Source organism: Mytilus trossulus, chromosome 9 (assembly GCF_036588685.1).
Source record: "Mytilus trossulus isolate FHL-02 chromosome 9, PNRI_Mtr1.1.1.hap1, whole genome shotgun sequence".
Taxonomy (NCBI): domain Eukaryota; kingdom Metazoa; phylum Mollusca; class Bivalvia; order Mytilida; family Mytilidae; genus Mytilus; species Mytilus trossulus.
Window position 1 is genome coordinate 3,704,976 of NC_086381.1, and position 13,845 is coordinate 3,718,820.

At 32.7% G+C, this 13,845-nt stretch overlaps 1 protein-coding gene across 1 annotated transcript; it reads right to left on the minus strand.

The window, feature by feature from the left end:
* Positions 1 to 5,201: 5,201 nt before the first annotated feature.
* On the minus strand, positions 5,202 to 12,848 carry LOC134683592 (uncharacterized). The gene is made up of 7 exons (XM_063542899.1): positions 12,731 to 12,848; positions 9,338 to 9,366; positions 8,549 to 8,782; positions 7,810 to 8,031; positions 7,167 to 7,249; positions 6,131 to 6,347; positions 5,202 to 5,296 (listed from the first exon to the last, which is right to left on the minus strand). The coding sequence occupies exons 2-7, from the start codon at positions 9,363 to 9,365 to the stop codon at positions 5,202 to 5,204; spliced, it is 879 nt and encodes a 292-aa protein (XP_063398969.1). The 5' UTR covers position 9,366; positions 12,731 to 12,848.
* Between the last annotated feature and the right edge of the window lie 997 nt (positions 12,849 to 13,845).

Below are 13,845 nucleotides of genomic sequence, written 5' to 3' on the forward strand. Positions count from 1 at the left end.
AAAAATTTGTGCAATCTAAATCTATGGCGTTTTCAATTTTTAAAACGCATGACAGATATTTTGTAAATGAAGGACCAGTCAGTACATATCAGAACAATGATATCGAAATTCCCTTAAACAAGTCGATAAAATATACTTAAGGGCATATCCAACAGTTTATTTCTGACGGTGAGAATTTTTTCCCTTTAAGATATTTTATTTTTCAATTGACAGAGAATCAAATTTTGCATAAAAAAATATATGTTGCCGATTTCGTTTTTGCAAAAAATGCTGCTAAAAATTGATAATTTTTGTAATTTTGAAGTAAAAAACGTTTTTTATTCAAAAAAAAAAAATATGACTTTTTAATCAACATAAACTTATATAATTGGGCTCAAATGAAAGCTAAATAATTAAAGATGGTAAGAAAAATCTAACTTTACCATTTAAAGCAATAATTCTTGCTCAAATATAGCTAAAAACGTTATGGATTCCTCAAAAAACGGCAAGAAATGAACATTTGAAATGCACATTTTTGATTTTTTATATTATTTCCAACGGTGTCGATTTGGCTAAAGTGAGATATGTTATTCTTTCAAAAAAATGGAACGTCATAACGTTTTGAAAAATATGTGTCACCGTACTCGTTTTTGAGAAAAATCGAGTAATATAATATTGTTTACTCAATCCCTTCCGTAAGCCTCACAAATTGCGCCAAAAATTAGGACGTTGCGGGAAATAACGTTACATTTCCCGGTATTTTTTTAGAGGCAGTGCGACAGTGTGGCTGAAAAATGTATACATACACTATGATACTGACTATGACTTGGTTGGAAAGTTGTCTCAATGGCACTCATCTCATATCTTTTTATTTATAATGAACCCGTTTCAGGATGAAATAATGAATCCGTTAGTTTTACTGTTGTGTTTGTTAAAATTGTGAAACCCGCAAAACATGCAAACTGTGGAATTACGACTAGTTGAACAAAAATCAAGGTAAAATCTGGCTTTATTTTTCAAGTAGCAAAAATTCCAAAGTGTATATATATTGCCAACATATTTATTATTTTATTTGATATTTCGTATTTATATCTGTCATTCCGGATCAAAACTTCCTTTCGTTTCTAATTTATTTTTCACACCTGGCATTCAATCGGAACTAATCAGGCATATTTCTAGTTGTTCTAAGAAAACATAATGGTCATTCAGTTACGGTTGACCTTGCATTAAATTAGATTTCTGCAACTTCTTTAGAAACCTATTATGAAAGTGCTTAAAGTACAAAAACCATCGGACGGTGAATCATGATTAGTAGATTACAAGGAAGTAATTATACTTACAAAGGCGACAATTTACTTCTCCCTATCATCATGGATGTAAAATCTGAGTTGCGGCAATAATCTTTATTTACATCTTTTTAACCTATAAGTGTATACCTGGCCTTGAGTCGAAAACTTTCTAGTCAGTTTTTCGTACTCACACTCCAAAATCAACCAATCATGATGCTGGACTTCATGTTTCGAGCTTGATTTTTGTGCTTCGAGCACTGAGTAAAGTTTTATGACTTGACTTCTGGCTCAGTGCTTGGAGCACAAAATCATGCCCGAAACATGAAATCCAGTTTTTGATTGGTTAATTCTGGAGTCTTGAGTACAAAAATGGTGCTCTAGACAGGAGAACCGTGGAACATAAGCAGAACACAACTTGACAACTCCGAGGCGGATGGGGAACATGATGGCGAACTGTGGTTTATATTTGACCAATAGTACCACCTAAGTCAACAATAGAGGCTGTTTTGATGCATTGTAGAGTATGAATGGATTGCTCATTGTTGAAGTCAGTAATCATTGAAGATAAAGAACAATGAAAAGACCTGCACATTAATAATCTGTACTTTTTCTATATATTTTGTGCTATTTAGTCCATGAACATTTACTCTATATCCCTTTATTTTCTACCGTATACATGATGTTTTTTTTTAAATGTATGTACTGTATATATTCATCCAGTGGAATACTGATAAGTGACGTTAAAATGTAAAAGAAAACGACATTCCTGAATAAATGAATGAAATATATTTCAGGGAACACTGTACAATAAAATGTCGAAATCTTAAATCTGCAAAAATTAGGGTCTAGTTGCTAATGCATACAGTTACATAATTTCTTTACAAGAATAACATAGCAAGCTTGTCCACAAGTTTGAAACTCTGACTTGGCATGCACACTGTAAAGGACTGTCACTCATCACTCATCTATAGGAATATATGTACCAAGTTTCTTGTCGATGTGACAATGACGTCCTCTGACCACTTTCACAAAAAAAAAACCCAACACTAACCTGATTCGGGACTGACGGATGGACAAACTGTTGGGTATACAGACACAGAAACCCGTAGGAACAGACAAACGGAAACACGGAAATAAAAACATTACTGTCGTGGGCGGGCATTAAAAAAGCTGGTGTTTATAGAAGATTGTTGCATTATCATGTCATCACGAGAGAGACTTTATTATGTCAAGAGACGTACATTAGTAAAAGGGTTAGTTTCTAGTTTTATCTTTTCATTATACGTTTTTTCAGATAAATACATCCTATGTCATCCAAACTGACCTATTCCCTTAGTGTCACATACACTGAATGTATGAATGAGAGGAAGAGTAGCTACACTAGGACCAAACGCATTTGATATATCACGTACAGGAAGCCATCAAAAGTCTTCATTCCTGCCAAAACATATCCACAGTTTGTTCCACCATATTTTTGGAGTGCTGCAATTCTTAATACTACTACATCTGTGTCGGTGCTACCTTAAATTACCGTCCTACAACAATTTTCATAATCAGGCCGAACATGGACAAACATTCGTATATCTGCTTCTCCATGCTTACAAGGGGTAGCTGGAAAGTATCCTTATTAGTCTCTACAGAAGCATTTCTGTCGGCAAGACACTTGAAAAATTTCATTTCGTTGTCATCTTCATAGTGAAAACTACTCCAGAACCCAACTTTTGTCTTCTCACATCTAGCCTTTCAATAATTCATTTAGTAAATCTAAAACAATATCTACTCTTGAATACTTATCGATGCAAGATTTTATTTTAGGCCGTATAACACAATTGCAAAATCATCCAATATTGATTCCCTACAAGGTGGCCTGGAATTAACCATTGCTGCTCTATCAATGATAAATGCAAATTACAAATGTTTCAAGTTTATCCATTTGCCCCGATTTAATACCACTGTTTAAAATGACATCCGAAGACAAAAACGGAGGAGCAGTTTGTCTTTATGGATTAAGAAATATCCCAAATCAATTTGTCCACTGTGACAAAAAATAAAAGTCTAGAAAAGATATCTAAGAAACCCTTGTGTGTTCATTAAGTCGTTCATTTATTATAGAATGCCTCAAACCACTAGATCTTGCAAATTTATCTGATAGTCTACTGACTTCTGGTCTAGCTACCATCAATATGTCTAAATGAGGTCTTCGGTTAAACCTATGACAACACATCGCCCTTTATAATTGCATTATTCTAATTTTGTCTGATCAATTGTGTTAAAAGAAAAATATTTTCTGGTCTTCCTACAGTAAAATTATCATTTTCATAATCAATTGCCACCTGTGGGTGACTTAAGAGAAGGGAAGCCATGTCTCGGAGAAGGTCCGTCGCAATCAAGAATATGTTACACGATCAAGACCTAAATGAATACAGTATCATGCTTTATATGGACTGTTTGTACAAAATCTGACTCATGAAATACGCATACTACCAAATTCACAAGAGGTTCTTATTTTATAATTGAACGCCAGGCATTGAACTGTGGTAGAGATGACTATATTTTCTTACGCCAGTCTATCAAATCGTTGAACGTCACAGAGTCATGACATGATTATAATTTTTTGTTTAGCTTTCCTAAGCCGGTATATTCCCCATTTCCATTCTCAATTTTATATACCTTTGAAGCTAAAACACATAGAGTTATCTGATGCGCGTGTCTAGTCCTAGGTACATTTGAACATACATACAATAATATGCCGTTCTAGGTGTTGCAATAATGGTTTTTGTGAGGACACATGTGTCATGTGTCATGTGTCCATCTACCTTCACGTAATATATCACCCAGAATTTTATAACAAAGCCATTTCAATGTGAAATCCACCTTACATGACGATAAACTTATCTTCTCTGTACAAATCAGGCAATTCCCACTGAATATCCATTACCAAAAGTGGCTGATCTGCCGTTACTATTCATGTTTTTTTCTCGTTTTAACCACATTTACCGTCTTATCCATTAAATACCTGATCATTGCAACTGAATTGGCTTGTTTTTAAACATCATAGATTTTACTTGCTTTTTAAAGTAATGAGATGAACTACGATTTATACCAGTTTGCCCTGGTAGTGCATACAAATTACTCATTATGTCTATAAATAGTTTGCGCATGCGCAAAATTGTTAAATCATGTGTGTTATAACCTTGAAAAATGTTTTAAAACCAAATCATAATATCATTGAAAATCCCAAATCACTTATTTTATAGTAAATAGTTAAAATATTTTTTAATGAATTTTGTAACATTTTCGGGCATGCGCAAACCCGGTGTGTGTCAAATACTCATGTTTAGTGAATTATTCACATGTAAAGAAGGTAGCTACCAAACCTGACAGCTGTTTTTCACTAAAAGAAGGTAAACGAAAAGTTTTCCAGAAAAAATCAGTATTTTCAAACTGAAAAACAGCCATTTTGGAAAACGGCGGTGGCCATCTTGAAAAAATGAATTTTTTAATGGCCAGCAGTTGTGTCTTTAAAAGTATATAATAATGATGCTTTGTGGTAATTTTCATGCTTGTATCATCATTTGCACAATTCCCTCGATTTTGCCTGCTAATATCTTCCACTATTAGTATTAATTGATAAATTCTTGTCCTTAACATGTAGGAAGTAAATACCAGTAAATATTAATCAAACAACAATTAATATGTATTTTCTGAGCAAACTATTGATTTAAACTCATGCAGCCAAAATAAGGTCTTATTAACTCCTTTAAACTTACCAATGAGAAAAAAGAATCCAAATGTATAAAAATTGGCAAATATGTTTGTGTAGCTTGTCTACAGCGCACCCAATCTCTTTTCGCCTTATTTGCTTGGTGGAAACATATCTTCTTTGTATTACTTTGTACCAATATGTTAGCAGTGCATGTTTTGTGTTCTAATTCAACCATTTGGTCCCAAGTATTTGGTCCTTGCTTTAAACATGTGAAGTGAATCCTCCAAACAACCATCCATTCTACATGGAAGGAATGGGTAAACTGAAATTTATAAATATAACTATTTATTACTATAAATATAACTATTCATCACTAATTCTAGAATTAGAAAATGCAGTTTTAAAGGAATGTGTACAAATGCAGTTTTAAACAAATGTGTACAATTGTATACACTATATTACTATAAAATAATGAAATCAACTTTAAATAATAGGCTGTTTCATATCAACACCATTGATTATATTAATGTTAATAATATGAAGAAAAAAATCCAAACACTCTCAATTTAAAAATTATTGCCTGTTTCTATTATTGACCTGAAAGAAGTATATTGACTGAGGGGGAAGTATGAGGTCAATATATCCTGCATTGACCTCATACAGGCCAAAACTATTATATTATAAATTTTCGACCATATTTGTATCAATATCATCTTTTAATTTTTTTGGAATTTTATAGACATCAACAACATATTAATAGTTATTTCATTTATTTTTCATATTTGTTTGATTTTTTTACATCTTATGTATTTGAAGATTTTTTTCTCTTCAAATAATCAATTATAATTATCTTTTATTAAACTTTTAACATTAAATTCATAATATGAGGTCGCAATTTTTTTTATAAATTCTAAAAATAAGTGCAATAAGTTTTTAACTTTGCAATATGCTTTATTTAACTATTCTCCATTTTCTATCTACCTATAGTGTAACAGTACAATGTCAGGCATATGACCAATATTCCCCATATAGTTATCATATATTGGATATAGTCCAACATTTCATTTTGTTCTATGGAAGTCCCTGTTTACACTGATTTTACCTTACAGTTTGGTGTTTACCTTTATACTATTAACTTCAGCATTGTTTTACTTACATTTGAAAGATGGTATCTCAGATTCTTTGAGATCAAGTCCTGTTAAATTCGAGAGAGCACAGTTGGAACATTCTGTCATTGAGAAAAGTATTGTTCCATTACCAGTCAAATCTGTATGTTGTTGGAACCTGAAACTTTCCAAAACTCGGAAAACTAATGTAAAATCTATTGTTGGCCATTTTATTTTTACAGATCCCTTGAGGTTGCAACTAAACCTCTGCAAAAAAAAAGAATGAATCATAAACTCACAGTTAACACAAACATTTCTGTAACGCCTCAATCAATAATTTAAATTTTGTTTATGAAGCCATATCATCAGAAAGTTTGTTTCAAATTTGTGAGAAACAAATGCCTCTTGATATTTTTCTTTCAAGTAGATGTACATTTTCCATATATCTAAATACATATTCTGGTCCATATGATGATAAGATTGAAAATCGATTCAAAAACTATACTACTTGTCCCATTTAAGTGTATACACATCCAACCTAAACATTTCAGAGTTAAACAGACATTATATTACACATATAATACTCTCAGAATATTTGTTCATATTGCCTTTTCTTATAACCCATACTTTCATTGACGAACCAAGCAATGAAAAGGTTATTTTTTTGTTTTCTTACTTTCATTGGATTACTAAAGCCAGTGTTCCAGCTAGGATTTTAAAAGGGCAGGAAGCCAATCATGAAAAGGGCACTTTAACACAATGATTGATATTTCAAAAAGGGCATGCCAACCATTGTCTTATCATGTAAACTGCAGGGGTTTCAGCTAGGAGTTTTGAGGGTGTTTGGTTAATTAAAGGCTAGATGAAAATGAACCACATTTGAACATACAGTATAGAGGGACCAAGGATGTACATTACTAGCTGAGTCTCTATTTCCCTAAAAACATTGATGCATGGTGGGTCTAAGATTAAGTTGCGCAGCAGCGTTTTGTAGAATTATTTTTATTTCATTTGTGAAATGAATTTTGTATGTCAGTTTCCAAAACTACACATAAATCTGCAATAAAGTCAGGAACAATACCTTACATCTTCTCCAGGGGCCAATCTGGATCCTAAAACTTTTTTCCAAGTGTCCAGTAGAAATATTAAGTCCTTACCAGGGTATTTATCTACAGGTATATACATATTTTAAAATAGTCTCGAATGTTCTTACAAAGGCAATAATATGTTTGAAATGCCTAATACCATAAGTATATTACTAGACTAGTCTATTAAAGTCTAGTAATGGACATCTTAGTATGGCGTTCATTATCTATATACTACATAACAAAATTAGAATTACTAATGTGCCAGACAACTTAAAAAAGTGAAGTTCATTACGAATCAAATGAAATAATTTTAGTATGCATATTCTTTTTTCGCTAGTGTGTTTGGGCGAAGAATTGATAGTTTATTTGAGGTAAAAAATTTGAATTGACCAATGAATGATACATCTAACAAAGTTTGTTGCACAGCCTTTCGCTAAGCTTAGCTGCAGTTGAGTGTAAGATAGGTCTACATATAAAATGGATCAGTCAAACAATTCTTGATATATGATTGTGACATGTGGACCCCATCATACCTCAATAGTACCGATAACTCCTGATCAACTAGGTATACATGGTATAGTACATTACTAATACATTGATTTTACAAGAAAATTTCTGATGTTAAATAAGTAGTTTGATACTTTGTAAAGAGATAAACATACTTTGACAAACAGTGGCTTTATCTAACTGTAGAAAGGTCCTGTTACTATTATCTATTTCACATGTAAACACTGCTGGTCCACCCACAGACACTTTACCATCAGAACAGGCGGCATTACATGATCTCCCCCACATCAAGACGGAGCAGTTTGTGCCACCTTCATAATCACTTATGCTGCTGACTTCCTGTTCACACCTTAGTACTGTAAGTATATGGAGATGTAAATGTGAGACTTCAGTTGTGTCAAAAGTTCAAGCAATGTTATCAATTATTGGAGATATATTATCATTATATTCATTGCATTCCAACATGTTCAACATACATGTCCCTATATCTTGTGTTGTAGATTATTTTTTCCATTTTAAATTTCTATCAATCTATCATGTCTATCATAGTTTTCAAAGTAATAGGCAAAAACACAAAAGCTTGGTTAAAAATTGTCAATTAAGGGCAACTAATAATAAAAACTGAAACTAAAAACTTTACATTTTTTTATAAGTATAAAGGAGCATAACTTGATAATGGTTAAAGTGATACTACCCTTATTCAACTTCAAGCAATTTTGATATTGATTGAACACATTTTTTTCTATTTCTCGTAGCTACTTCCCCTTTAAGATATTTATCAGTATTTTGAAATTAGAATAAGAAGTTAAACAACTTGCCGTAAATGATTAATGTATAATTAAGTGAAAGTACACACTGGAACTAATTTCTTACCTTTCACAACATAAGTAAAAACACATTTAGTGCCATTTCCTATGGAATAATTAATATCCTGCCATCCTGTATTTCCGTATACTTTTACTGGAAGTTTGGGCTTAAAGTTATAGGCTCCTGGAATATCTGGGTTCACTACAGCATAACGTTTTCCTTTAACAGCATTCAGTCTGTTAAGACCCTTATAAGGACATTCTTCGTCGGCAATTGTTACACCTAACTGAATTAAAAATCCTGAAAAAAAGACAAAAATAGTGATACTGAAAATATTCAGTAAAATATCTGATATTATTAATTTTCATTTGAAATCTAAATTAGCATGTATCAAAATCACCATTCAGCTGTGTTGAACTTTCAATGAGATGTGAACACTTGCAACCTTTGATAGCCTCATTGCAGCATTGAGACATAGAACAAATATAGCAAGAACGTGTCCCAAGTACACAGATGCACTATCATTTTTATGTTCAGTGGACTGTGAAAATGGAACAAATCTCTAATTTGGCATTAAAATTAGAATGATCATATAATAGGGAACAATAAAATGTGTACTAAGTTTCAAGTTGATTGGACTTCAGTTTCATCAAAAACTACCTTGACCAAAAACTTTAACCTGAAGCGGAACGCACAAACGAACTAACAGATGCACAGACCAGAAAACATAATGTCCATTAATGCATGTAATGGGGCATAAAAATGCTTTGGGTATTTGTCAAGCACATGTATATTTGAATAAGATGTGTGATTATATATACTTTATCCCTGTCACTTCATTATTTTAATACTTGCCAACAAAAATCAGCAGCTGGTTCCCCATTCTGTAAAACACAAAAGAAGTAACAGTAATTCATGTGATCAGGAATAATATCCTGCCTGATGATACTCAGGACTAAAAGTAAAATAGCAAAAAATACCGACCTCTAAGGAAATTTCATAATGAAAAGTCCCTTATCACATGACAAAATTTAAAAAAGCTCAAAAAGGTCAAGTCAAATGAATGGAGAACTAGAGGCTCTTTTAGAGCTTGTGTCGCTCACCTTGGTCTACATGTACATGTATGTGCATATTAAACTAAGGACGCATATATACATGTTTTTTTGACAAAATTGTGTTTTGGTGATGGTGATGTTTGTACATCTTACTTTACAGAACATTCTTGCTGCTAACAATTATCTCTATCTTTAATGAACTTGGCCAAGTAGTTACAGTGGAAAATATTTTGTAAAAATTTACAAAATTTATGAAAATTGTTAAAAATTGATTATAAAGGGCAATAACTCCTTAAGGGGTCACCTGACCATTTTGGTCCTGTTGACTTATTTGTAGATCTTCTTTTGTTGAACATTATTGCTGTTTACAGTTTATCTCTATCTATAATAATATTCAAGATAGATCTTGACCTGATAAACAGTTTCACCCCCACATCAGGTGTAATAGATGTGCTTTGATGTGCCTGATTAATTCCCCTTAATTTGGACAGATTAATTATTTAGTATTTAAATGTTTATTTTAAGTTAAATTTGATTTAAATATAGTAGGATAAAAGTAATGAATGTTAATTTAACTGTTTTAGTATTTAACTTTTGATGTTTTTATAATGTTTTAAGAATATTCATTTATTTAACTTTTCTTCAGTACCTTTTATGTTAAAGTTCTCTTGATTAATGACAAGTTTAGGATATCATATGATATTCAATCGGAGTCGGCCTTGCACAGGCCTCCAAATACTCGCCGGACTCATCAGCCCAACCGAGTTGAGAGCTAGCCACCACTTCGTTGCAGTTCGCCAGAGTTAGTCACCCCTTTTTGGTGCAATTTTACCACTTTAAAACACAACGCGAAGCAAATTTACCTTATTTCATTTAAAAGACTAACTCTAAGAACACTCTATTTTTCATTTTACATTTGAAATTACTTTATTTTTGAACTCCATTTTAGAAAGTTTTCTGACTCCTGTTTTATCCGACTTTGTTTAAATTCATGCAATTATTGTACACTTGTGAATAAAATTATAGTTTCATTTGATTCATTGTCTGTTGTTCAGCCATAATCTGATATCAGGTATCCCAATGGTCGAATAGGGGCGAAGTACTGGCCGCTACACGTCCCGGGAGGTGTCGTCACCGACCCCCTCCGTTACACATGTATATACTTTGGTTTCAGAGTTATAAGCCAAAAATGATTGATTGATTGTTGGTTGCTTTACGCCGCATTAGCACAAAAAGGCTATATCGCGGCCAAAATATGCATTCTACCCCTACGTTCTATTTTTAGTCATGTCAGCCATGTAGGTTGCTGGGGCAGGTCATCGAACACATTTTTTATTTACCCTAATGATGATTTTGGCCATATTTGATTAAATTTGGCCCTGTATTTTTAGAGGAGATGATTTTTGTAAAAGTTAACGATAGAAGACAATGGACGCCAAGTGATGAGAAAAGCTTACTACGCCCTTTTGGGCCAGGTAAGCTAATAACTGTCCTATTCCTGACTTAGTTTATTCAAGTTCAGGCATTTTCTGATGTAGAAAATCATGGTGGATTAGGTGTTTAAACTGGACCAAGTCACTCACAAACTAAAGTCCAAATAAATTTCTTTAAAAATACATTCTGACATTTAATCTTTCAAATTTGAGATGAAGAAATTCTATTTTTTCCACATGTTAATTGTATATTAGTGTCATTGAATAGGCCAATTAATAGTACATGAATATATATCTTTTGATTATAAACACAATAAGAAACAAATATGTTAAGTTTCATGAAATTTGGATAGGTTGTTCTCAAGATACGGTGAGCCATGTTTATGCCGGACAAAGGGAGGCTGGACATTTGTATACCATAATACATAATGTACATACTGTCCAAATTTTGACAGGCATATAAAAATTACTAAAAGTTATTATTCAGTCGTTCTTGAAGATAAAGCAGTCATTATAAATGGACATGAAGACCCTTTGCTAACATTTTAGAGTATGCTAGTTGCAACTGATTAGAAAAAATACATTAAAAATATTCGGCGTCACTTTCAATTTGTCTTGGTTTACTCTTTAATCAATGCAGGACAAGCACAAGAAATTAAGAGTTACACACATATATATATATATACAACTTGTCTAAACATCAACCCAACAATGTTAGATCTGTAAATTTGCTTTCTCAAATTTTTGGTTCTTCCCTCGCCGGGATTCGAAACCATGCTACTGTGATATCGTGACACCAAATCGCCTGCACTGCAGCCGTCCCGTTAGACCACACGACCACCTGGGCTCTCAAAAAAAAGAGCTTTCGGTGGGCATGTGTTACCTTTTCACGTCAGTTTTAATCATATATATATATAGCTTTTCCTGCGGGGTAAAAATCACAATGCACAAAAGGAAAATTGCAACCCTTGAAAAACTATATTAGTAACCTTTCAAATGGTCAATTTGTTTGTCCCTAGCAAATTTATATGCAGAGGAATATTCAGTGGTGGATCCAGAAATTTAAGTGCAATGAAGTGGGGGCCCACTGACTGCCTAAGACATAATGTAAGAAGGGGCCCCTCCAGTCATGCTTCAGTGATTCCTTATATAATTTACAAAAAAAATCTCTAAAAAGGGGGGGGGGGCCTGGGCACTCAAAAAACATCTAAATCTACCTCTGATATTCTGAACAGAAGATACTACAAATCAAAAAATAACTTTGAACATTTATACCCTATAAATCTATCAGTAAAGCTAGCACATGCATGACATGCACTTATTAAATACATTTATAGACAGAAGACATTATTGATTCATTATTAATTATCACACACATATAAATGTACATAATTATGTGAATTTATGTACATGTACACTGTATGATGATGTATTTACATTTATAGATGGCTATGAACAAAAATTAAAAACAAATAATAACAGGAAAACGTATAAAACAGTAATAAAGATCTTCATATGAGAATTATCAAAAATAACAACAAAAGACTACAAATATAAATATTTTCGAAAATTATGTGCAGGTAAATAGTCATTGATTTACAGTTGTATTAAAGTGACCCCTCCTCCACCGAGACTCAAAATATTGTCAAACCTAAGACTTTTAAAATATACACCCTTTATATCAAACGTCACTGGCTTCGGATATCAGACCACTATACATTAAACAAAGTCAATCATCAAGTAGAATTCAATTTACTCACACTTTCGATACATTGTGGTAGCTTTCTCGAATGGGATCATCTGAGTAAGGGGAAAGAAACTTCGTCTGTGTCTTTAACTCCAGGAATGTACAATCTGACTTTTAAAAAAGACCCACAATTGTAGTCGTAGCCAGGCACGTATGTGGAAACTTGTAAAATGACTGCACTTAAAAGCTATACTGTTCGTTGAATGAAGATGCAATCAATATATAAATTTAAAAAAAAAATCATCAGAATACTGAGTCTATTATATATTATGTACATGCATTGGTTCAAGAATTCGATAAATATTATTTTTCACCATTCACTTGTTTCATATGACTATCAGTAATTTATTTGCTTTCATAAGCTATTTAAGATTTATAAGTCTTAATTTTAAAACAATTGGATTGCTCCCAAGTACCCGCGATAAAACAAATAAGTTATAAACAATATAAAAATTGGAGCAACCTTTTTTTAAAAATTCAAATGAAGATATGCATGTGAGTGTAACGTGTTTGGCTTATGAACTAAAATTTACGAAGGGATGATTTCAACTTCACCATTTAGAACTCTTGATTTAATAGCTTCCTTGTGAGCAGTAACCCTCTATCAAGAAAATCATGATAGGAAATGCAAGCACGGGAATATCGTATCAATTGAGAGATATATACCCCGTATGCAGGTGCTGCTGGAATGTTGCTACTTAGAAATGGAAAGTTCACAATTGGAAAGCTGAAATCATCTCTTTTGTCGTAAAGTTTTGTCTTCAACCGACCCTCATTGTCAATTTCTAGATGTAAGTCAAGATATGAAGCTGACAAATGTATCTGTAGTATCCGTTATCTCCAATTCGATGGGATAGATGCGTTCCACATAGTCACCAAATTTTGAATTGTTTGGTGAAAGAACGTCATCTATATAGCGGAAAGTAGAGTTTAAGGATATTGCTAACTTCTTATCTTTCTTCCTAAGAAGTTCCTGCATGAAGTCAGCCTCATAATAATAAAGAAACAAATAACTTTGTATCAAAAAGTAGCCTGAAAACTATAACCTTTACAAACCACCTGTTCGAGGGACTGCGACCATTCCCGAGGGAAATTATAGTATCGGAACAACCCGGAAGCTTATAACAA